Source organism: Armigeres subalbatus, chromosome 2 (genome assembly GCF_024139115.2).
Source record: "Armigeres subalbatus isolate Guangzhou_Male chromosome 2, GZ_Asu_2, whole genome shotgun sequence".
Classification (NCBI taxonomy): Eukaryota; Metazoa; Arthropoda; class Insecta; order Diptera; family Culicidae; genus Armigeres; species Armigeres subalbatus.
In genome coordinates, this window is record NC_085140.1 from 274,939,976 (window position 1) to 274,964,411 (window position 24,436).

The window sequence follows — 24,436 nt, forward strand, 5'->3', positions numbered from 1 at the left end:
GAGCGTATCCACGTTTTAATCTAGGATAATAAACTTTATTCGAGAAACGACATAAACATATCGTTGTCAAAAATAAGCATTCTTGACAATAACTTGAGGTACAATACTAATAGTTGAAGTACAAACTATATTTACAAACTATTTTTGTAAAACAATATTGCAAAACGTATTGTGCTAATATGCTGCCTGATGTTGATTAGTACAATTCATTGCTACACTTTTCTCGTACAACAACGAAAGGCTATCAGTTCACTCCAAAAATGAGCTTTTTATAGAAGGCTTGGAGACATGTTAAAAACATCAACTCGACGAACTAAGCAAATCTCGCTTAACTTTTCAAAAGGTCCTAAGTAACATTTTTTTCATGAATTAATTTGAGTATTGCAATCGAAAGCTTTCATGTTGTTCTGTTGATTGCGATATTCAAATTAATTCATGAAAAAAATGTTACTTAGGACCTTTTGAAAAGTTAAGCGAGAAATCTCTGTATGTTCGTGTGTATTAGAGTTATTTTTTCAAATCAATGGTTTTTCAAAGCCATTGTGGGTCCTAAAGAACTGTGTAGAGTCTGGGCTCGATTGGTTGCTTCCTCGCTTTCCGCATCGCGTTTGAAGTTTGTGTGGAAATCAGTATGGGGGAACGCCTTGTTTTGCATTTGTACTTCTAGAGGTTTCAGTTCATCGTAAACAAAGTGGCACATTGCGTTAAAGTATAACCCAAAGGATGCCGAAAAACTTTGCCGAAGAAGGTACGTTGCTGGAACGTTCACGAAAAAAGTTATAACGCTTCGAAGATTGACTGTTCAAACCATATGCAAAAAATCATTTATTCTGCCAACACTGCCGAACTGCGTGGACCAATAATTCAACTGAGTGTTTTTTCAAAATTATTGATTTTATAGAATTTTGGAGCTAATGGGAGATATTCGGAATGATTTCACAAAGTAAAAATTCCGACTAGAAGGAAAATGGGTTTTATCCGGTAGGGCTGGCAGAAACATTGATTTCTTGCATATGGTTCGAACAATCAATTTTCGAAGCGTAATAACATTTTTTTAGGCTTTCTAGCTACGTACCTTCTTCGGCAAAGTCTTTCGGCATCTTTAAGACTATAAGCTAACATATTGAGTCGCGTGATTGATGATAAATTAAAGCCGCTAAGTGCAAACATGTAAAAAAGTACGTTTTCCCATACTAATCTATCTTCTTCTTCTATATATAAAAACCAATCTATGTATGTATGTTCGCTAACTACTTCTGAACCACTTGGCCGATTTCAACCATATTTGGTACAGACATTCTCTATCCTCAGGGGAAGTTAACAAAGGGGTGGGATGGTCATGTAGAAAAGGGAGAGGGGTGGTGGGAGGGGTTTTGTTCAGAACAATTCTGTGTAACTTTCAAATCCCAGAACCGATTTCAACCAACTTTTATACACATATTCACTATGAGGAGACGATCGTATGGGAGGGTAATTTGGGAAAGGGGAGGGTCTGGAGGAGGGGTTTTGTTTAGAAACGGGCAATTCAAAGTAAATCATGAACCCCTGTACCGATTTCAACCAAATTTGGTACACACATTCTACATCATAAGGAAAAGATAACAAAGGGGATGGGATGGTCATTGGAAAAAGGAGGGTATAGGGGAGGTGTTGTCTTTGGAAAACGAGCAACTCAGTGTAACTCCCAACCCCCAGGACCGATTTCAATCAAATTTTGTACACATATTCACTATGAGGAGCCGATCGTACGGGAGGGAAATTTGGATAAGGGGGTAGGGGTCTGAAGGGAGGGTATTGTTCAGAAAACGGGCAATTTAGTGTAACTTCTGAATCCCTGTACCGATTTCAACCAAATTTGGTACACACATTTTCTATCCCTAGGAGAAGATAACAAAGGGGTGAAATGGCCGTTGAGATAAGAGGAAGGGTAAAGGGAAAGCGGTTGTCTTTAGAAAACGGGCAATTCAGTGTAACTCCTGACCCCCAGGACCAATTCTAAGCAGATTAAATGATTAAATCATTCAACTCTATGATTAAAGATTATGATTAATGAATTATAATTTTTGAAAATGATGACTGATAATGATTAATGATTAAATTCATTTTGACAATAATTAACGATTATGAATAATGAAAAAACCGTTGGATTATGATTAACGATTACCGATCGTGATTAAATGTTGACACACTATGTGTATGGTTAATGATTAACGATCGATATGATTAATGATTGATGATTATGAATGATCAAATTGCATAGTGATCCATAATCGAGTAACCTTTATTCCAAATTTTAAAAGGTATGATAATTATATGATAATGATTCAAGATTAATAAATAAAAGCAAGGTATGCAATGATCCAATGTTCCAGCATAACTTCTGTATTTCTTTGCCCGATTTCAACCAAATTTGGAACAAACATTCTTTTTCTTAAGAAGGCGAAGATGACAGGGATCGATCAACTCAACACTTCATCGAAATCATGGTTTGCCCAGAGAAAAGCAATGATTAAAGTGTTTCCTTCTGGACGGCAAATGTGATCATTTCTTTAAAAATAGACGTTTTTCCGGAATAAGGCATCGGTGTATGTTTTTCCTTCTTTAGAAATAAACGTTTGCCTGGAATAAAAGCGATTTTGGGTTTGATCCCATTTTCAAAATCAGTCAATGTTTTCAAATGTAATCTACCTTCTTTTAATCAAATGATGAAATATCAATAAGAAAACACAATTATCCTTTTGACCTATTCCAATTCCGATGGTGAAAAAAACTGCGAATTAAACTGGCAACTCCGAGCAAGGCCGGGTACATACAGCTAGTTTCCATATAAAATTAAAACGCGATGCGGAAAGCGAGGACGCAACCAATCGAGCCCATATTTGGCACAGGTGATTGGGGTCCCAGAACGATTCAGGAAAACTTTGATCTCACTTGATTGGATGATGTTTGCGTTTTTCCATACAACTGCGCCCCACTCTAGTATTACAAAACAGTACAGTATTACAAAAACACATTTTCCATCGTTGTTTCAGTGTGAAGTATTATTATTCATGCCCAATATTTTACTAAACAAATTTTAGTTTATTTTTGATCATTTCAAAAACACGCTATTTTCAACCTGCTTAAACGCTGATGGGGTTATATGAGCACCATGTTCGGGGCAATTTGAGCAAGTGTTAAAAAGTTATCTTCTATATAATAAAAATAAAATGGCCTGTGTTCGTATCCGAATAACTCGAAAACGGCTGGTTGGATTTCATCCATTCCTTCAGCAAATATGTCCGTTATCGTTTCCGACGGGTTTATATGATATTTCCTCAATCAAAAATCATTAGTAAAGTTGAGAAAATCGTGAAAAACTAAAATTAAGATTCGTATGGGAATTCCGTGCTGCAAAATGGTGGGTTAACATCAAGGAAGGAGCGCCCAACAGAGCTCTGGTCCCCACAAGTCCCTATCTCACGCTTCCAAGGGGCGTCCGATGACAAAAGACCGCCAGCTAAGGGTTGTGTACTTGGCTGGTAGTGCAGCCTGGGCACTTTTGTCCTTCTGACATCAGCTAGAGTGAGAAGGTACGCCTCGAGCGTCTGTTCACCAGGAGGTGCGGCTCAAACAGCGTCTGCCTGGTACCCAGCGGCTGATTAACGAAATGCTGTATCGCGTCAGCTATACCTAAGGTGGCAGCCCCATCATCGCGATGTAGGTAACGCGACCCCGATAAGGTAGCTTACTGAAGCCTCTCAAATACCACGAAAAATGGAGATAGAAGAAAAAGAGAACGTTATTTTTGGCAACGGACCCGGCAATGAAATAAGGACTATGATTGGAAACTCGGTACCTGGAATGTCAGGACCCTAAATGAACCTGGACGAGTGAGCCTTCTGGCTCGTGAACTGCAGAAGATTGGAGTGAACGTGGCTGCTATTCAAGAAGTTCGATGGCCTAGATCCGGAGAACGTGAATTCCGAGCCGTGGACCCCACGACCAATACTGCATTCAAGTATAACATCTATCACAGCGGCGGTGAAAAAGCAGAGCATGGAGTTGGTTTCGTAGTGATGGGCAAGCAGATGAAGCGAGTGATGCGGTGGAAACCCATTAGCGAACGAATCTGTGTGTTGAGGATACGGGGAAAATTCTTCAATTACAGCCTAATCAACGTTTACGCACCGACAAACGATAAATCCGACGACGTGAAGGACACGTTTTATGAATGCCTTGATGAAGCCTATGGAGAGTGCCCAAAGCATGACGTGAAAATTGTTATCGGAGACGCCAACGCTCAGGTCGGTAGAGAGGACTTTTTCCGCCCCATAATCGGTAGGGAGAGCCTTCACTCCGCCACCAATGACAACGGCCTACGGCTAGTAAATTTTGCTGCTGCCAGAGGGATGGCCATCAGTAGCACCTACTTTGCACGAAAGAACATCCGAAAGCACACCTGGAGACACCCAAATGGTGAAACTTGCAACCAGATAGACCATGTTCTGGTGGATGGGCGCCATTTCTCGGATGTTCAGAGGTCCGAACATTGACTCTGATCACTACCTCGTTGTCAGTAAAATTCGATCATGGTTGTCAGCTGTATCGAACGAAAGATCACAGCGAACGATGCGTTACAATATCCAGCGATTGTCGGCGGAAGGAGTATCGGCTGAGTACTGCCAGAAGCTCGACGAACGGATAAGTGCAATCAACGTTAGCGACAACATCAACGATCTATGGGAGTCGATCCATGGAGCGGTGAGCACAACAGCACGAGAAGTGGTAGGCACTGCACAGAGGCGACCCAGGACGGGTTGGTTCGATGTGGAGTGTCAGAGAGTGACAGACGAGAAGAACGTTGCCAGAAGCCGGATGTTGGTGTCGGGTACCCGATCGAATAGAGATCGGTACAAGGAAGCAAGAGCAGCCGAAAAACGAACCCACCGCAGGAAGAAAAAGAGTACGAAGAACAAGTTATTAGTGAGGCGCAGGAAAAAATGGAGCAGAACGATATGCGGAGGTTTTATGAGTCTGTTAATGGCGTGCGGAGAAAGACAGCGCCATCTCCCGTCATGTGCCACGACGAATTTGCGAATTTGCTGACAGATAAAACTGAAGTGGCTGCCAGGTGGAAGCAACACTTCGAGACTTTGTTGAATGGAGGAAGTGACGGTGCATCGGTGAACAGAATAAATATTAGCGACGATGGACAAGCTGATGATGATGAGATGAGGTTAAAAAAGCTGTCAAAGAGCTGAAAAACAATCAGGCTGCGAGGAAGGACCAGCTCTCGGCTGAACTTCTGAAACATGGCAGTGAGCAGCTTCATGAAGTTCTGCACCATATCATGTCGAAAATATGGGAAGACGAGGAAATGCCTGCTAGCTGGTTGGACGGCCTCATTTGCCCTCTCTTTAAGAAAGGGCACAGACTGGAGTGCGCCAATTACCGAGGAATAACCCTCCTTAATTCGGCGTACAAAATTATGTCCCGTATTCTGTTCAACAGATTGAGACCGCTTGAAGAGTCCTTCGTCGGCGAATACCAAGCAGGTTTTCGTGAGGGCCGATCAACGACGGATCAAATGTTTACCCTGAGACAAATCCTTGATAAATTCCGGGAGTACAACTTGCAGACACATCATCTGTTTATTGATTTCAAGGCGGCGTACGATTCAGTGAAACGGAATGAATTATGGCAAATTATGCTTGAACATGGTTTTCCGGCGAAACTGATACGGCTGATTCGTATAACGTTGGACGGATCGCAATCAAGTGTAAGGGCTGCGGATGAAATATCGACATCATTTGCTACCTTAGATGGATTGAAGCAGGGTGATGCACTCTCGAACCTACTGTTCAATATAGCTGGTGTGCTGGTGCTGGAGTGCTGGAGAGCTGGTGTGCAAAGAAGCGGTACCATTATCACAAAATCGCATATGCTCATGGGATTTGCGGACGATATCGATATTATCGGAATTGATCGCCGTGCCGTGGAAGAGGCTTTTGCGCCTTTTAAGAGGGAGACAGCGAGGATTGGACTCACGATCAATACCAGCAAAACGAAGTACATGGTCGCTGGCAATCAACGTGGGTTCATTAGTGGTGGTGGTAGCGAAATAGTGCTGGATGGTGAAAAATTTGAAGTGGTAGAAGAATTTGTGTATCTTGGAACATTAGTGGCGTGCGATAATGATGTTACCCGCGAGGTGAAAAGGCGTATTGCAGCTGTAAATAGGGCTTATTACGGACTTCGGAACCAGATTAAGTCCCGTAGTCTGCAAACGAAAACAAAACTCGCGCTGTATACTACTCTGATTCTTCCGGTGGCTTTATACGGCCATGAGACATGGACGTTAAAGGAGGCTGATCGGAGAGCTCTCGGAGTGTTTGAGCGTAAGGTGCTGCGGACAATACTTGGCGGTAAACAGGAGAACGGTATCTGGCGGCGTCGCATGAATCACGAATTGTACCAGGTGTATAAAGGGCTGGATATTATTAAGCTTATACAACACGGCAGACTACGGTGGGCTGGTCACGTTGTGCGTATGCCGGAAGAACGTCAAGCGAAGATAATATTTAGTAGAGAACCCGGAAGAGGCCGCAGGTTTCGTGGAAGACCGCGTACACGATGGCCTTTTGCAGTTGAAAAGGACCTGAAGGCGCTCAATGTTCAGGGTGACTGGAAGCGATTGGCCCAAGATCGAGGCCAGTGGAGAAGGATACTCCATTCGGCGTAGGTTCATCGAAGAGCTGTAGCCCATCAAGTATCAAGTAAGTATGGGAATTCCGCATGGGCAGTTCGCAACGTGCATTTTCGCCTACTATTTAGGACAATTTTTTGTTAAATATCTTGGCTGTGCATATGCACAGCACATGTTTCGAAATGGACAAATTGATATTGATATGAAATTTGCGAAAAAGAATCCACGTGTCTTGGAGGGACTCTTTTTTTTGCAAATTTCATATCAATTTGTCTATTTGCGAGAAAGAATCCACGTGTTTTGAAGGATCTTTTTTGTGGTTTTCGGTTGATTTTTTTTATTATAAATATTTATCTTATACCAAAGAATGACTCGAACATGTACAAAAATAGTTATTTTTCAATTCCAAATATCTGACGAGGATACAATAAGATACAAATAAAACCACTTGTAATAGAAAGCTTTGAAGTGTGGAAAATGAGCAATTTTGTTCGTAAATCTCGAATTTCCTTCTAACAATTGAAAATATTGTTATGAGTTAGCAGTTGCTGTATTTTTATGTGCTGAATACGTTTCTAGAACATTGTTAACCTCAAAAATTCGATAATGCAAAGTTATTCATTGTATACCGGTTTTTATAAGTCACTAGTCGACCCGGCAGACGTTGTCCTGCATAGTAGGCGAGAATGTGCGTTCCGAACTGCCCATGCAAAGTTCGCATAGGAATCACAATTTTAGTTATTCACGGTTTGCTCAACTTTACTCGTAATTTTCGCATTAGGAAATATCATATAAACCCGTCGGAAACTATAACGAATGTTTCTGCTGAAGAAATGAAAAAAATCCAGCCGTTTTCGAGTTATGCGGATACGAACACAGACCATTTCATTTTTATATATAAGATTTAACCGACTTATTTTCTTAAATTGAGTCATATTTTGTTCGTTTCAATAGATAGACCCGTAGTGTCTTTGACAAAGTTTTTCAGTACATTATTTCTGACAACTTTTCCAAAGACGCCATTTTGTTTCAACAAATTTTGAAAAAGAAATCTATCTCACTTTTGGGTGAATTAATCAAAAATGAAATTTTATCAAATGATACCCCTTGATGTATGCAACATACATGCTGAACATACTAGGGGAAATGTTCCGATCTCCATCTCACTGTACATATTTCCATCTCATCGCTAAACAAAGAAATACGTCACCAAATTCGGCGCTTCTTTTTGTCAACATGCGTGCTCACTGCTGAAAAAAATCACAAAAATAATCAACAAACCAAATTCCTTTCAATTGATTTGTTTTTGATGGGATGGAAATAGGAGCTATGAGATGAAGTGGCGAACCGTTCCCCTATGCCATTTAAAACACGATTTCATACCGAAAAATCTGACGATAACGTTTTTCTTGATTTTAACCACTGTGCGATTTCGGAAAAGTGATGTGCGTTTTTTGGATGATCAGCTTAAGATCGAATATGCGGATGTCAAAAGGATCCAATTGCATAAAATTATGTTCTCATAGGATTGATAGACAAAGAGATCGCTTGCGCTATCAATCAGAGCACAATTGCAAGCGATCAATTGTGTGTGAAGGAGAGTCATATAAGAAAACAATTTATATGGATGAAGCGGTAATCGTTAGAACTCACGATTTACCCGCTTCGGTGAGCCGCGGTATCGTGTACGAGCACATCCTTTAAGTATGGTGAAGTTATTCCGATTCGGAACGAGTCATAGAAACATTATTTTCCGGAGATTCCAAACGGCGTACTATTCATTCATTCATTTATTTAGTTTACATCTAAACTGATAACACTGAATCAACAATTTGACGCCACAATGCACGGTTCGAGGCCGCATCTCTCCATCCTCGAATGCGCCCCACGCTGCCAAGTCGTTTTGCACCTGGTCTTCCCACCTCTCTCGTTGCTCACCACGCCGTCTCGTACCTGCCGGATCGGACACCATCTTTGCAGGGTTGCTGTCTGGCATTCTTGCAACATACCTTGCCCATCGTACCCTTCCGGCTTTAGCTACCTTCTGGAAACTGGGTTCGCCGTAGAGCTGGGCTCGTGGTTCATTCTTCGCCGCCACACAACGTCTTATTGCACACCGCCAAAGATGGTCCTAAGTACCCGTCTCTCGAATACTCCGAGTGCTTGCAAGTCCTCCTCGAGCATTGTCCATGTTTCATGTTTGACCGCAGTTTCTTCTGGAGCCCGTAGGGTAAAGGATGTATTTTGGACCACCCTTACGAGGGCTCTTATTTTGAATCATCAAGAGGAATTTGTACTCAGTGGTCCAAAATATGAGCCGTCGAACTGCTGGTCCAAAATACCTCCCTTACCCTAGTACGCCCGACTTCCACAGATGATACGCCTTCGTATTTCACGACTAACATTGTTATCAGCCGTTAGCAAGGATTCAAGGTAGACGAATTCCTCGACCACCTCGAAGGTATCCCCGTCTATCATAACACCGCCACCCAAGCGGGCTTGTCGTGCTCGGTTCCGCCCACAAGCATGAACTTTGTCTTTGACGCATTCACTATCAGTCCAACTTTTGTTGCTTCACGTTTCAGGCGGGTGTACAGTTCTGCAAATGTTCGGCCTACAATGTCCATGTCATCCGCGAAACAAATATATTGACTAAATCTATTGAAAATTGTACCTCGGCTGTTACACCCGGCTCTCCGCATGACACCTGTAACGGCCATATTTTTATATATTTTCCTGTAAATAGTATAAAGCTATAAAATAATTCCATTCCAGTACACCGCGTTTCAAAAGCTCTTTTATTCTCTCACGCTCGCAGAACGCTCAGAACGTTCTACACGCTTAAAATGACTTACATATTTTTGTGTTCCGTTCACACAAAACGGGCCTCTCCTGGAACAACTCATATTATGAGTAACTACGATGTTACACATTTTTGTGTAACCGATAGCCGATGATTTTCGGTGAGTTCATTTTACACAGCGAGAGAGCAGTCGGAAATCGAACCTAACCTCAATTGTTAATGTTAAAGTAAGCCAACTTTTCCATACTTATTCGGAGGCTTCTCCAATCGTTTCGATCAACAAAACAAAGTGCGATGATTGTATTCGCACTTTTTTTTTTTGTTTCGCCATCAAAACAAAATGAAAAACCTCCGAAAAAGTTCGATTTCTTGCAGCACATTCTGCACACGTTCGCCATCATAGCGACCCGAAGGGACTTTGACAGTACGAGGCAAACTCACTTACACATATCATGCACATGTGAGACAGTACACAGCGACTGCTTATGTTTCACACAAAATTTTCACTCATAGTGAGAGTAGTCCAAGGCGTCGCCGTGATGTGTGAAAGCTATTCATGCGATGTGTACTTGACTTTAAGCGTGTAGATCAACAGTGGAAGATAAAGAGAAGCGAACAGAATTAGAGGAGAAGAGAGAGTTTTTGGAATGGGTAGATTGTAGGCCTACGAAATAAATAATTGAATTGAACTACGAATACACGCTTAAAGTCAAGTACACATCGCATGAATAGCTTTCACACATCACGGCGACGCCTTGGCCAACTCTCACTATGAGTGAAAATTTTGTGTGAATCATAAGCAGTCGCTGTGTACTGTCTCACATGTGCATGATATGTGTAAGTGAGTTTGCCTCGTACTGTCAAAGTACCTTCGGGTCGCTATGATGGCGAACGTGTGCAGAATGTGCTGCAAGAAATCGTACTTTTTCGGAGGTTTTTCATTTTGTTTTGATGGCGAAACAAAAAAAAAGTGCGAATACAATCATCGCACTTTGTTTTGTTGATCGAAACGATTGGAGAAGCCTCCGAATAAGTATGGAAAAGTTGGCTTACTTTAACATTTACAATTGAGGTTAGGTTCGATTTCCGACTGCTCTCTCGCTGTGTAAAATGAACTCACCGAAAATCATCGGCCATCGGTTACACAAAAATGAGTAACATCGTAGTTACTCATAATATGAGTTGTTCCAGGAGAGGCCCGTTTTGTGTGAACGGAACACAAAAATATGTAAGTCATTTTAAGCGTGTACATTGTTTGGGGCCGTACACATATTACGTAAGCACTTATGGGGGGAGGGGGGGTTGGCCAATATCTTACGCTCCATATAAATAAAAAATCATTTGTATGATAAAAATCTTATATGGGGGGAGGGGGGGTCGAAAAACGTAGAAAAATTGCTTACGTAATATGTGTACGACCCATTTGAAGAGGTTGAATAAAATGTTATAGGGTACCAAAGACAATCCGACTTGTTTAGTTCACAGAAACGAGAAGAGGTAATGTAGAGGAGGTTTCCATGTCACCCGGTTTCGTTATTTTGTAGCATTTTCTTTTTGATTATTTTACTGGGGAGGTTGGCCCTGAATCTAACGGACACTCTCCATTTTTTCAGATTTTGGTCGGGGTGAGCAGATGATAGCCAACCGATGATGCTAACGACTGTAAGCGGATATTCTGCCGTCAATTAGATTGTCTTTGCTCGTTTTAATGATCGAGCGTGTTTTAAAGGGAGAGTAATTTTCTTTGGAATCCCTATAGCCTGTTGATCTTCGCGCTTTTCTTCCTTTATTGGAAAATAATAACCCTTTCCCCTGAAGGGTCTTAGGCCGGGCAACCCTAAAACAGGTGGATGGTCTCCATTAGGAGTGGCGCTTAAACCATCCGCTAATCCTTTCGGAAGGCGCGGACGGATCGTACGGTTATACACCTTCTAGCGGAATGTTGAACAACAGCCTTGTCTTAGTCCCCGCGATTCGAACGAACGGGAGTGTTTGTCCGAAATCTTCACACAGTTTTGCACACCATCCACTGTTGCTTTGATCAGTCTGGTAAGCTTCCCAGGGATCTGTTCTCGTCCATAATTTTCCATAGCTCTACATGGTCTATACTGTCGTATGCCGCCTTGAAATCAACGAACAGGTGGTGCGTTGGGACCTGGTATTCACGGAATTTTTGAAGGATTTGCCGTACAGTAAAGATCTGGTCCGTTGTCGAGCGGCCGTCAACGAAGCCAGCTTGATAACTTTCCACGAACTCGTTCACTGATGGTGACAGACGACGGAAGAGGATCTGGGATATCACTTTGTAGGCGGCATTAAGGATGGTGATCGCTCGAAAGTTTTCACACTCCAGGCTGTCGCCTTTCTTGTAGATGGGGCATATAACCCCTTCCTTCCACTCCTCCGGTAGCTGTTCCGTTTCCCAGATTCTGACTATCAGTTTGTGCAGGCAAGTGGCTAGCTTTTCCGGGCCCATCTTGATGAGCTCAGCTCCGATACCATCCTTACCAGCTGCTTTATTGGTCTTTAGTTGTTGGATGGCAACTTCCTTCAAGGTGGGGCCGGTTGGCTTCCATCGTCCGCTGAACTGACGTAGTCATCTCCTCCGCTGCCTTGAATTTCACTGCCTGTACTCACAGCGCCTTTCAAATATTCCTCGTAGTGCTGCTTCCACCTTTCGATCACCACACGTTCGTCCGTCAAGTTGCGCTGCGTCCTTCTCCTCCAGAATCTGTCTGCACTCTTCGTCGAACCAATCGTTCCGTCGACAATCGTCCCATATACACGACGTTGTTCTCCGTTTCCGATGAAGTTGAGAGATTCGCAGTTCCACGAACCGAGTTTCCAATCGCTAGTCCCTTTTCGTCACAGGGGTCTTCGCCGATGGTTCCGGTCCGTACTCTCTTGTTGATTGTTCGCTGCGTATGTTTTTTTTAAGGCTGGCTTGCAGGGCCTGACACTAAACCCCCTAAATTTCCGGAGGACCATTCCTCCTTATTCCCGGTGGACCATGGTGCACAGTTTCACTTAGAGTCCCTCGCTGGCACGATGATCAGCCGCGCCTGACATGGAGAACAGACGCTGTTGTTAGCCGATCCTGACATGGAGAACAGACGCTCAGTAAGATTTGCACCTCCGGAGAGGGGGTTTCCCTGTCAGCATACGACCATAGTTCCCACCGGGGTTGATTACCCGATCTTCCCTAAGGTTGCCCGGCCAGCACCACGGGGAGGTAGGGATAGGAGTTGCTGGGTAAGAAGCTAAGGACCGCGAGATGCGGTCTATTTTATTCCTTCAGATACGCGAAGTACCAATGGTACGCTTTACCCAGCATTTGAAACGGCGTACTAGTTCTGCGTATTAACTTACTCCAACAAATTCCGTCTTTTATGTAAATCGGCGAGTATACTTCTATGGTAACTTATTGTAACCAGCCAAAAATATGTCGCCGGTGTAATCAACCAGCGCATCCAAACAAAACATGTCAATAGTCAACGAGAAATATTGCAGCAGTGCCATTAACGCTTTCCTCACACGACGAGTTGTTCGACCAGGCCGAATTCCCACCGTTAAATACAAATCAAAAACCATCATCGCCTCCTAATAAAGCAACAGGAACAACAGAAGAACGACCACAAAACGATGACGAGTGGATTGACATCGAAGACAATGATTCTAATTCATCATCCGAATATAATGAAGTCACGATCAAACGCCGGCGATCAAAGCGAAGCAAAGAGATGGATGCAAAAAAGCTCGTCCGGATCAGTGTTTCTTCAATGCGGATCAGATGGATTTTTTTGAAAAGGTTAAACAATTGTTGGAAAGTAAAAACGAGAAGGTTTGTAGTACTAAGTAGTATAAGATGAATAACGGCTCTGTAAAGCTGACTGAAGCAAGTGAGCCTCAAATAAACGGAATGGTAAAAAAATAGTAGTAGTATCGATCGAGAATCGACTCCGCCATTTTCGGCTTAGGTAATACTGTGCCTTAATTGACTAGGCCAGCGGTTCTCAACCTTTTTATAGAGAGGTACCCCTTCGGTCTTTTGTAAATGAAAATAAAAGTAACTCATCTCCTTCTTTTTAATGGCATTACGTCCGAGCCTTTTGAAAGGAGGATTCCGAGCCTTTTGGAAGGAGGCTTCCGAGCCTTTTGGAAGAAGGTTTCCGAGCCTCTTGAAAGGAGGCTTCCGAGCCTCTCGAAAGAAGGCTTCCGAGCCTCTTGAAATGAGGCTTCCGAGCCTCTTGAAAGGAGGCTTCCGAGCCTCTGGAAAGGAGGCTTCCGAGCCTCTTGAAAAGAGGCTTCCGAGCATCTTGAAAGGAGGCTTTTGAACCTATTAAAAGGAGGCTCCCGATCCTCTTGAAAGCAGACTCCAGGGCCTCTTGAAAGGATATTCCAGAGCCTCTTGAAAGGAGCCTAAGCAATTTTTAAGCCTAAGCAATTTTAGGATTGGAAATTTGCTCGGATTCCCTGGGCATAAAAGTATCATCGTGTTAGCCTCATGATATACGAATGCACAAGTGGTCCCTTGGCTTAGAAACCTCGCAGTTAACAACTGTGGAAGTGCTAAACGAACTGCGAGCTGCGAGGCGGCAATATCCCAGTGAGGGTTATAATGTCAATAAGAAGAAGAAGAAGAAGAAGAAGATGATGGCTGAATTTCGAAAAATTTGAGTACTTTTTTAATATTTTTGATTTATCGTTTGGAAAATTCATGGATGATATGAAAGGAGGCTTCCGAGCCTCTTGAAAGGAGGCTTCCGTACCTATTAAAAGGAAGCACACGAGCCTCTTGAAAGGATATTTCAGAGCCTCTTGAAAGGAGACTCATATTTTATTAAGCCTTTAACTATTTTAAAAATTGAAAACAAAATCCAAACAAGTGCTGCACGTGTGAACCGGTCTGAAAAATTCACCCGATGTTCGTTCGAAGTCGGGCAAATGTTAGGCCAATTTTGAAAAACAGCTCTGTTTTGATTTTTTGTTCTAAATTTTAAAAATACTTGGAGTCGTAAAAAATATGGGTTTATTTTGGGGAATTTGACTTTAAATAAAATAAAGAATTGATCAAGCGAATAAAACTTTTTGACGGTAAAGGTCAATTTTTTATCAAAATTGTAATACATCCGCCATTACGCATTTTTGTCCGAGGTACCCCCTGGAGTCAGCGAAGGTACCCCCAGGGGTACATGTACCCCAGGTTGAGAACCGCTGGACTAGGCTATCTGTAGTCTCTCGTATCAACAGTTTCCAAATTCCATGAATGATAAATGAGAAGTCAATCACGTTCATTGAGTCTTATTGGGAACGAGATTAGAAAGTTATCGCTTCTGAGGAATTTTCGGATACTTTGAAGTAGACAAGAGGATGATTACTTTATGGTTACCATTACAACCACTTATATTTGCTTGTTACTCGTATGGGATGCCCTGCATTTATTGATGTTGTAAATAAGCACAGGCTATTTCAATTAGTTGCTGACGTATTTTTAACTTGTAGGTAATTTCAGAATGTGACTGTTTCAGTCGTGTATCAATTTTGATGAGGAATGTCGGTATTCAGTGAATTAATATCAATAGAATAATAAACATCTTATCATCTAAATGTCTGTTCATTTTTCTTCAACAGATTCAACAGTTTATGGCACATTTTTCCTGTCTCTAAAACATACAATACAGAATAAATAACTTAGGAACGTAAGCCAGCCAGTTTGAGCTGATCTTTGGAACAACATATTTGGTATTCGATTACAAACATAAATGAGATCCATTGCTATATATTAGCAAACAAACAATTCTTAACGAGAAATAAATAAACATAAAAAATATACGATCAAGTCAATCAAAAACACATTTAAGCTCTGCTTAACTGTTCTCCTATCACCTAACTACGGTTCAATATTGATATCAAATATTTATTTTGATTGGTTCTATGTCTATTTGATACTACTTTGGTTCCATTGCGCCTAATACCACTTTTGCTTATGGATACTGCTGTTCTGAGTCTATTGAATTAGCGCTTTGATTCGTATAAACTAAACAAAATAAATATTTCCAAAAATGAAATTTTTTCTAAGTTGTCCTAAGTTAAACAGTCGAGGTTACGGTAACTGATACAATATCTGGCTCATTTTTCATTTTTATGGGATAGTCCACCTCATCTCTCCCGTCGACACTATTGACCATCTTGGGATCGCTCTGTACCCGTCCGACCGGGATGTTGGTTTCTTGTGCTGGTGCGCAACTGCCACCACACATGGTCTGCAGGTCATTATCGACGCTCGAGAACCGGAAAGCAATATCCTTCGACTGTTTCTTATCGACGATGTTGTTGATTTCCAGGTTCAGATTGACACTGTTCTTGTTCATATCCAAATAGGAAACGGGCCGAGGTTGTTTGTTGGGGGAATCGTATTCGCTGCCAGTTATCACGGAAAAAGATGTTTCATCCATGAACTTGGACAGCAGATTCGGATGGCTGGATGAGTTGATGTAGATGGTTGGGGTCGATGAGGGCGGATAGAAGTTGTGAATCTTCTTTGGCCGCAATCGGACATCGTTTTCGTAACGCAGTTTCTGCTCGATTGTTGCAGTCTCAATCAGTGGGCGAGGCGTGTCATAACTTTGTTGAATTGCTGATTTTTTATCCGTTATGGGAGACAGGTAACGAATGCTGTCCAGGGTGCTGCTGTCAGTCGCCGATTCATACTGAGGCGTTGTCCAGAGGTTTTCGAGGCGTGCTTGTTCTTCCTTGACGAAGGACACTTTGGAGCAATCGGTTTCTGAAAGACCATAAAGAGTTTTTCATGAACAGTATATGAATACGATCTTCTCATACTTATGTCTAATAAAATCCCAGATTAATCCACCTAGCGTTGGTGGTGCCTTTCTCGCATTTAGTTAAGACACCAACCTTATATGGGGTTTATATGGTCTGATGTACCATTTTCTGCATAACTTTTAAACGCAATGACCGATCGTTATAAAATTCAATAGTGATCAACAAGGCTTTGTCCCCTGTCGAATGAAACGCGAGAATATCGGTTAAGGATTACTATACGAAAAGTTGTCTAATGTTTTTTTATAGCTTTTGTGCACGCACATACACACACACATACATACACACGGACAGACAGATATGTGTTCAGCTCGTCGAGCTAAGTCGATTGGTACATAATACTATGGGTCTCTGAGGCTTCTATAAAAAGTTCGTTCTCGGAGTGAAATGATAGCCTTTCGGTACAACTTAGTTGTACGAGAAAGGCAAAACTTACCGTCGGTATTTTCGCAGTACACCGGATTTGAAATGGAATTTTGCTCCATATCGATGTACTTCGCGGTGCGACCCAACAATTGTTCAAATTGGCCAGCCAAATATTTGAACGACGGTCGCAGTTTTGGATCATCCGACCAACAGGAACGAACTATACTATATCTGTAATCATAAAAGAGCCACGCAGTTTAATAATGTATCACTAACTTGGTAAAAGATCAACTCACATTTCTTCCGAACAATTTTTCGGACATTCCATTCGATACCCTTGCTTCAGCAGAGTGTACAAATTTTGCGGTGGTATGCCAGGGTAGGGTGAGGCGCCCAAGGTGATCAATTCCCAGCACACGACTCCGAAAGCCCAAACGTCGCTTTTTGTGGTGTAGATGTGGTCCGCAAGCGATTCCGGTGCCATCCACTTGACCGGTACACGATCCTTGCTCTTCTTAAGATAAGCGTCATCCTCGTATACATCTCGCGTAAGTCCAAAGTCGGATATCTTGCACACTTTGCCCTCGGCGAGAAGCACATTCCGCGCGGCCAGATCGCGGTGAACCAGTTTGATTTCTGTTAAATAGGCCATTCCTTTGCTGATCTGCCAGGCGAACGACAGTATGTCCTTGACCGTGATAGGCTCGATGGCATTCTCGTAGTCGGTAGAATCCATCACTTCCAGTTTGCGGCTCAAGCGGAGATAGTTTCTGTTTTGTGGATAGATAGGAATGTTTAGGTTTTGATTTATACAAAAACATTTCTTGAAACCTACTTTAGTGATCCGTACTGGCAATACTCTATAATAAGCAGCGGAGATTCCCCTTTGGTGCAGGCACCGAGTAGCCGGATCACGTTTGGATGGGTCACTTCTTGCAGCAGTTGGTATTCGGATAGCAGAGCTAACAACTCTACTGAATTGGCACCAGTTTTTAGCATCTTAACGGCCACTGTGGTAATTCCCGGTTTTTCCGGCAGATCAGTCGCATATGCTTTGAGAACTTTGCCGAACTCTCCTGAGCCGAGCGTTATGTCGAGAATCAAATTCGCGCGAGGGAATTCCCACTTGGAGTCGAACTGCAAGGGAACAAATACAGGACATGAAGACGTTATAACAATAATATGATTAGTAGGAAGAATAAAATAAGGAAATAATTAAAGGGGCATAATAAATCCAAAACTGGTAACTTTGGTCCACAGCGATGATAACTTTTAAAAGCTGTATCTGTTGAAACTAACAAGGAACTGTAAATAGGGCCAGGTTTACACTTACATCAATTTTAAAGTTGATATCATTGATCCTCGAGTTGAGCGGTAGATCCACGTTGAATACTTCTGTTTCGTTGCTAACCATACGCATCGGAATGTTGTTCCCGTCGGTCAGTTTCTCCTTGAGACCCGTTTTCCGAGAGAAACAATACGACACCAGCAGTACGGCCACAATCATCGGAATGACCACAATGGCTAACAGGAACATCGGCGCATTCGGCCCGTTAATCAACCCATTTTGGTAGTAATTGCCACCGTCCCGGACAGCAGCTGGCGAAGACGCTCCATCCGTACCGTTGTACAGCACAACTGGTTCAGTAGTTGTGCTGGTTTTGGTCGCCCTCGTTTTCGTGTTGTTTTTCCTATGTTCCTTTTTTATACCAAGCCTACTGAAGCAATCGCACTGCCCTGTCGATCGGCATGTGCAAGCTCCCGCTCCCGACATGTGGATTCCCCGGGCTGAAGTATGCAGGCGTTCGAAGACACCGATGATTTCGTCAGGGTAAACGCAATCCTGTGGACAAATTTGGATCTTCTTTCTGTGAGCCATGTCCTCCAGCGGATCGCATACGTTATCCGGACAGTAGCTCAAGTCCGGTGTACAGGTCGGATAATTTTCGTCGAATGTAGATTCCTCTTGCTTAGCAAACATTGAGAAGGCGCTTGCTGGATCGGGAATTCGGAACATGCAGTTACCCATCAGGCTGCCAACGCCACAGCTGTTGACACAACTTGTCTGGTTCGGATGACGGGAGCAAAAATCCTCTGAAGAGACATTGCACGAGACTCCAACGCTGTGTTTGATAGAAATTCCAATCGTAGCGTTATGATCCAACCATCCAACCAACAATCGTAACACCACATTCGTCGGTTGCTTCCGAATAGCTGTAGCATCCTTAAGATAGATGATGCCTGCCGACTCAGTAATATCAAAAGCATTGAGCGGGTTGGAGAGAATCCGGTAGCTGAAAGGATTGTTCAATAGTTGTAAGTTTTTGATCAAATGGTTCCGTTGCGTTATGCGGCTATACTTACTTTAAATTCGTTTTACTCTCCGTAATCTGGTCGTACATGTTGCTCGGTTGAGCCACGCGCGCATACTGAGAAGCACTGTTGTACAGTTCCACCCGGTCCGGATAGGTAAAGTTCGCCAAGGCCGCTGCTATTCTATTGCTGGATCGCTTCTTCCCACCTCCGCCCGATCGTGCCGGTTTACTGTCCACCGGAATGGGAAGATCCCCGCTAATGAGAGGTTCCGGTCGTGGCAGCAAAAAACGGTTGTGATTTGGATCAATACAGATCGTCGAATTGTTGAATAGATTCGAGTCTATATTTGAGACTGTATCGTCCAAGGCTTGTAGCACGACGCAGTAGCGTCCCTTAGGAAGGATGCCGGTTTTTCGGGCGATCAGTGCTGAAACAAAATTTACTTTAGTCTAAGCGTAGATTTTAAGTAAATGAGAAGTCTTACTACAACTGAAAACAGTTTGTCTTCTACCGTCGCGATCGATTTCGTAGGTGATACATTTTGGTTCGAACAGTTGGTATGAATCGTTCAGCAGCTGATAGTGCACATGGCTGTTCAGAGCAATTGTGTCTTTGTCAAAGAACAGAACATTCAAATGTTTTAAAGGTTCACCCTAGAATAAAAAATAGAAAGAGGTAAAGAAATACATGAAAATAAGGCCGATACTAATATTGAAAACAAAAAAATGTCTCCCCCTCCTCAAACGTAAGCCTATAAATGCATCCCAACATGATTTTCAACTGTACATAAAAAATGATGCTATGCAACAAAATTTTAGCTTTAAAACAGTTAACGGTTATTTTTTAGCTTTAATAGACATAGCAATTGTCTTAGGTGAACGGAATATGAGCACATCACGGTAATCACTCACGAAAATGAGAGTTTGAAAACAAATCAAATGTCAACATCAAAATATGTTTTCACTTCGCTCTCATTGTGAAAACAGACTTTACTCGGGTATACATCTCCGATTGCGGTTAGAGCTGATGACTTACACATACAAAATAATGCGTGTATAATGGGAACAGCAGATGGGGGCAGCAGGGACTATGTCCAAGGGCTTGACGATCCCCCCCAGGCCATCTGCGACTTGTGGCGCCTGCCTAGGATGTGGTGGGGTTTGACAGTGGGCCCTGTTAAACCTCTATAAAAAGCTGCATGAATCCGCAAGTAGGCTCCGCCAAAGCGACCGTGTGCCGCTCAAAGCGCACAAGCCCAAGTCCTGGTGTTAGGTGGGACGCTAAACAGCCCTGACACGACGGCCCTCCGACGAGACAGGAGGTTTGGGCAGGCCCAATAAGCCGCCTTTAAAAACAACTATTACGAACGACATAGAAGATAATACAACTCGATACAATCGGCAACGACCTAGGCGACGAATAAAGGATCACGATTGGAAGCTTGGAACATGGAACTGCAAGTCGCTAGGCTTCGCAGGTTGTGACAGGATAATCTACGATGAATTACACCCGCAACTTCGATGTCGTAGCGCTGCAGGAAATCTGCTGGACAGTACAGAAAGTGTGGAAAAGCGGGCATCGAGCGGCTACCTTCTACCAAAGCTGTGGCACCACCAACGAGCTGGGAACCGGTTACATAGTGCTGGGAAAGATGCGCCAACGCGTGATTGGGTGGCAGCCAATCAACGCAAGGATGTGCAAGCTGAGGATAAAAGGCCGTTTCTTCAACTATAGCATCATCAACGTGCACTGCCCACACGAAGGGAGATCCGACGACGAGAAAGAAGCGTTCTATGCGCAGCTGGATGCCCACTGCGGGACGTCAAAATCGTCATCGGGGACATGAACGCTCAGGTAGGAAGGGAGGAAATGTATAGACCGGTCATCGGAGCGGATAGTCTGCATACCGTATCGAACGACAACGGCCAACGATGCATAAACTTTGCAACCTCCCGCGGAATTGTAGTCCGAAGCCTTTTCTTTCCCCGCAAGAATATCCACAAGGCCACATGGAAATCACCTAATCAAGTAACGGAAAACCAAATCGACCACGTTCTAATCGACGGTAAATTCTTCTCCGACATCACGAACGTACGCACTTACCGCAGTGCGAATATTGAATCCGACCACTACCTCGTTGCAGTATGTCTGCGCTCAAAACTCTCGACGGTGATCAACACGCGTCGGAGTCGTCCGCCGCGGCTAAACATTGAGCGGCTACAAGACGGTAGACTAGCCCAAGACTACGCGCAGCAGCTGGAAGTGGCACTCCCAACGGAAGAGCAGCTAGGCGCAGCATCTCTTGAAGATGGCTGGAGAGATATTCGATCCGCCATTGGAGCACCGCAATCGCCGCACTCGGCACGGTGGCTTCAGACCTGAGGAACGACTGGTATGACGGCGAATGTGAGCAGTTAGTTGAGGAGAAGAATGCAGCATGGGCGAGATTGCTGCAACACCGCACGAGGGCGAACGAGGCACGATACAAACGGGCGTGGAACAGACAAAACTCGATTTTCCGGAAGAAAAATGCCAGCAGGAAGATCGAGACCGTGAAGAGGCGGAGGAACTGTACCGCGCTAATAACGCACGAAAGTTCTATGAGAAGTTGAACCGTTCAAGTAAGGGCCACGTGCCACACCCCGATATATGTAAGGACATAAACGGGAACCTTCTTACAAACGAGCGTGAGGTGATCCAAAAGTGGCGGCAGCACTACGAAGAGCACTTGAATGGCGATATGGCAGACAACGGTGGCGGTATGGTAATGAACCTAGGAGCACGCGCGCAGGACATGCGCTCCGGCTCCGAATCTCCAGGAAATCCAGGAGGAGATCAGCCGGCTGAAAAACAACAAAGCTACCAGGAGAGCTGTTTAAACACGGTAGTGAGGCACTGGCTAGAGCGCTGCACTGGGTGATTACCAAGGTTTGGGAGGATGAGGTTCTGCCGCAGGAGTGGATGGAAGGTGTCGTGTGTCCCATCTACAAAAAGGGCGATAAGCTGGATTGTAGCAACTACCGCGCAATCACATTGCTGAACGCCGCCTACAAGGTACTCTCCCAAATTTTATGCCGCCGACTAACACCAATTGCAAGAAAGTTCGTGGGGCAGTACCAGGCGGGATTTATGGGTGAACGCTCTACCACAGACCAGGTGTTCGCCATACGTCAGGTATTGCAGAAATGCCGCGAATACAACGTGCCCACACATCATCTATTTATCGACTTCAAAGCCGCATATGATACAATCGATCGGGACCAGCTATGGCAGCTAATGCACGAAAACGGATTTCCGGATAAACTGATACGGTTGATCAAGGCGACGATGGATCGGGTGATGTGCGTAGTTCGAGTTTCAGGGGCATTCTCGAGTCCCTTCGAAACGCGTAGAGGGTTACGGAAAGGTGATGGTCTTTCGTGTCTGCTATTCAACATCGCTTTGGAGGGAGTAATACGAAGGGCAGGGAATGACACGAGTGGTACGATTTTCACGAAGTCCGTCCAGTTATTTGGTTTCGCCGACGACATTGATATCATGGCACGTAACTTTGAGAGGATGGACTCAGACATCAGACTGAAAAGCGAAGCTAAACGGATTGAACTAGTCATCAACACGTCGAAGACGAACTACATGATAGGAAGAGGCTCAAGAGAGGTCAATGTGAGCCACCCACCACGAGTTTCTATCGGTGGTGACGAAATCGAGGTGGTTGAAGAATTCGTGTACTTGGGCTCACTGGTGACCGCCGATAACGATACCAGCAGAGAAATTCGGAGACGCATAGTGGCTGGAAATCGTACGTACTTTGGACTCCGCAAGACGCTTCGATCGAATAGAGTTCGCCGCCGTACCAAACTGACTATCTACAAAACGCTTATAAGACCGGTAGTTCTCTACGGACACGAGACCTGGACGATGCTCGTGGAGGACCAACGCGCACTGTGAGTTTTTGAAAGGTAAGTGTTGCGTACCATCTATGGTGGGGTGCAGATGGCGGACGGAACGTGGAGGAGGCGAATGAACCACGAGTTGCATCAGCTGTTGGGAGAACCATCCATCGTTCACACCGCGAAAATCGGAAGACTGCGGTGGGGCGGGCACGTAGCCAGAATGTCGGACAGTAATCCGGTGAAAATGGTTCTCGACAACGATCCTACGGGAACAAGAAGGCGAGGTGCACATCGGGCAAGGTGGATCGATCAGGTGGAGGACGATTTGCGGACCCTCCGCAGACTGCGTGGTTGGCGAAGTGCAGCCATGGACCGAGCTGAATGGAGAAGACTTTTACAGGGTGTTCAATAAGTTCGAATACTCTTTCAAAAAATGTTCAAAAATTAAGATTAAATTATTTCTTTTCCCGGTTGCATTTCATTGGAAGTATTGTTTATAAGGAACGTTTGTAACATTTCTTTTTGAATGACCTCTATTTTATACTTTTTCACGAGCTTCAAACGTTTCTAAAACCCATAGCAAGCAGCACGCACGGTCTGCATGGGCATTTCGTTCCAGATTTTGAGAATTACTTCTTGAACTGGTCCAAGTTACTGACCTTGTATTCGTACAGCTCTAATATAATAAAGGACCAAACAAGTAAGTTAAGAGGGTTCAAATCCGGGAAGCTGAGAGGTCCCAAAATTTTGTTTAAAAAAGTCGATGAAATTGTCCCCATATAAGGCCTAAATCGCATTTTCCGTGTATAAAGGGTTATCGTCCTATTGTAACACGTAGGGTTGACCTCCGTCTTATCACCGGGCCACTGGGGGCATCAATCGTCCCCAAAACCTTAGTTTTGAAGTGCGCTGCAATGATTTGGACCTTCAAAAATGGATATTTATGATGCCCCAATCCATTTTCAACGCGCGTAATAAACAAACAACAAGTGACAGAATGCCAACACTACACACATCCGATATCGTATACATACCGCTAACGCTGACACCAATACTAATACAGAATATGTACATTGGGCTTACAAACACAATGATCAAACATTTGTATTCGAACTTATTGAACACCCTGTATGTGCAGCACAGGCCACTCCGGCCTTAGTCTGATAATAAATAAATAAATAATGGGAACAGCAGTGATTATGTCCAAAGGATTGACGATTCCTCCCACCATATTGGATCCCTCCCTCCCCAAGTAATGTAAATGACGCTATTGAAGAATTCAACTGAAAAAAAAATTCTCTTTAGATTTTGGCGATTATTAGAAATTTATTTATATTTCCATGCTAATACAAATCACGAATTTAAACGTCCCATGTCTGCTTTTGTCGATTGTTACATATGGGTGATCATAGGCTTCACTGCCACGGTGTTGAAAAAATGCGCCCCGGTGTTGAAAAAATGATGGATACCTTCAGAAAAAAGTTCTGGGAAAATTATACAACTGAATGCAAATGACATTTTACAACACTG

General features: G+C 43.6%; 1 protein-coding gene across 2 annotated transcripts in view; it reads right to left on the minus strand.

The window, feature by feature from the left end:
• Nucleotides 1–14,865: 14,865 nt before the first annotated feature.
• Nucleotides 14,866–24,436, minus strand: part of LOC134212267 (uncharacterized) — a 125,104-nt gene continuing 115,533 nt past the window's right edge. For both annotated transcript variants that reach the window (XM_062689971.1, XM_062689970.1), the window contains exons 6-12: nt 19,498–19,666; nt 19,062–19,440; nt 18,031–18,991; nt 17,533–17,834; nt 16,994–17,467; nt 16,768–16,928; nt 14,866–16,275 (exon numbers count right to left, since the gene is read on the minus strand). In XM_062689971.1, the coding sequence (XP_062545955.1) occupies nt 15,581–16,275; nt 16,768–16,928; nt 16,994–17,467; nt 17,533–17,834; nt 18,031–18,991; nt 19,062–19,440; nt 19,498–19,666 (3,141 nt within the window). In that variant the 3' untranslated portion in view covers nt 14,866–15,580. The remainder of the gene's footprint in view (nt 16,276–16,767; nt 16,929–16,993; nt 17,468–17,532; nt 17,835–18,030; nt 18,992–19,061; nt 19,441–19,497; nt 19,667–24,436) is intronic.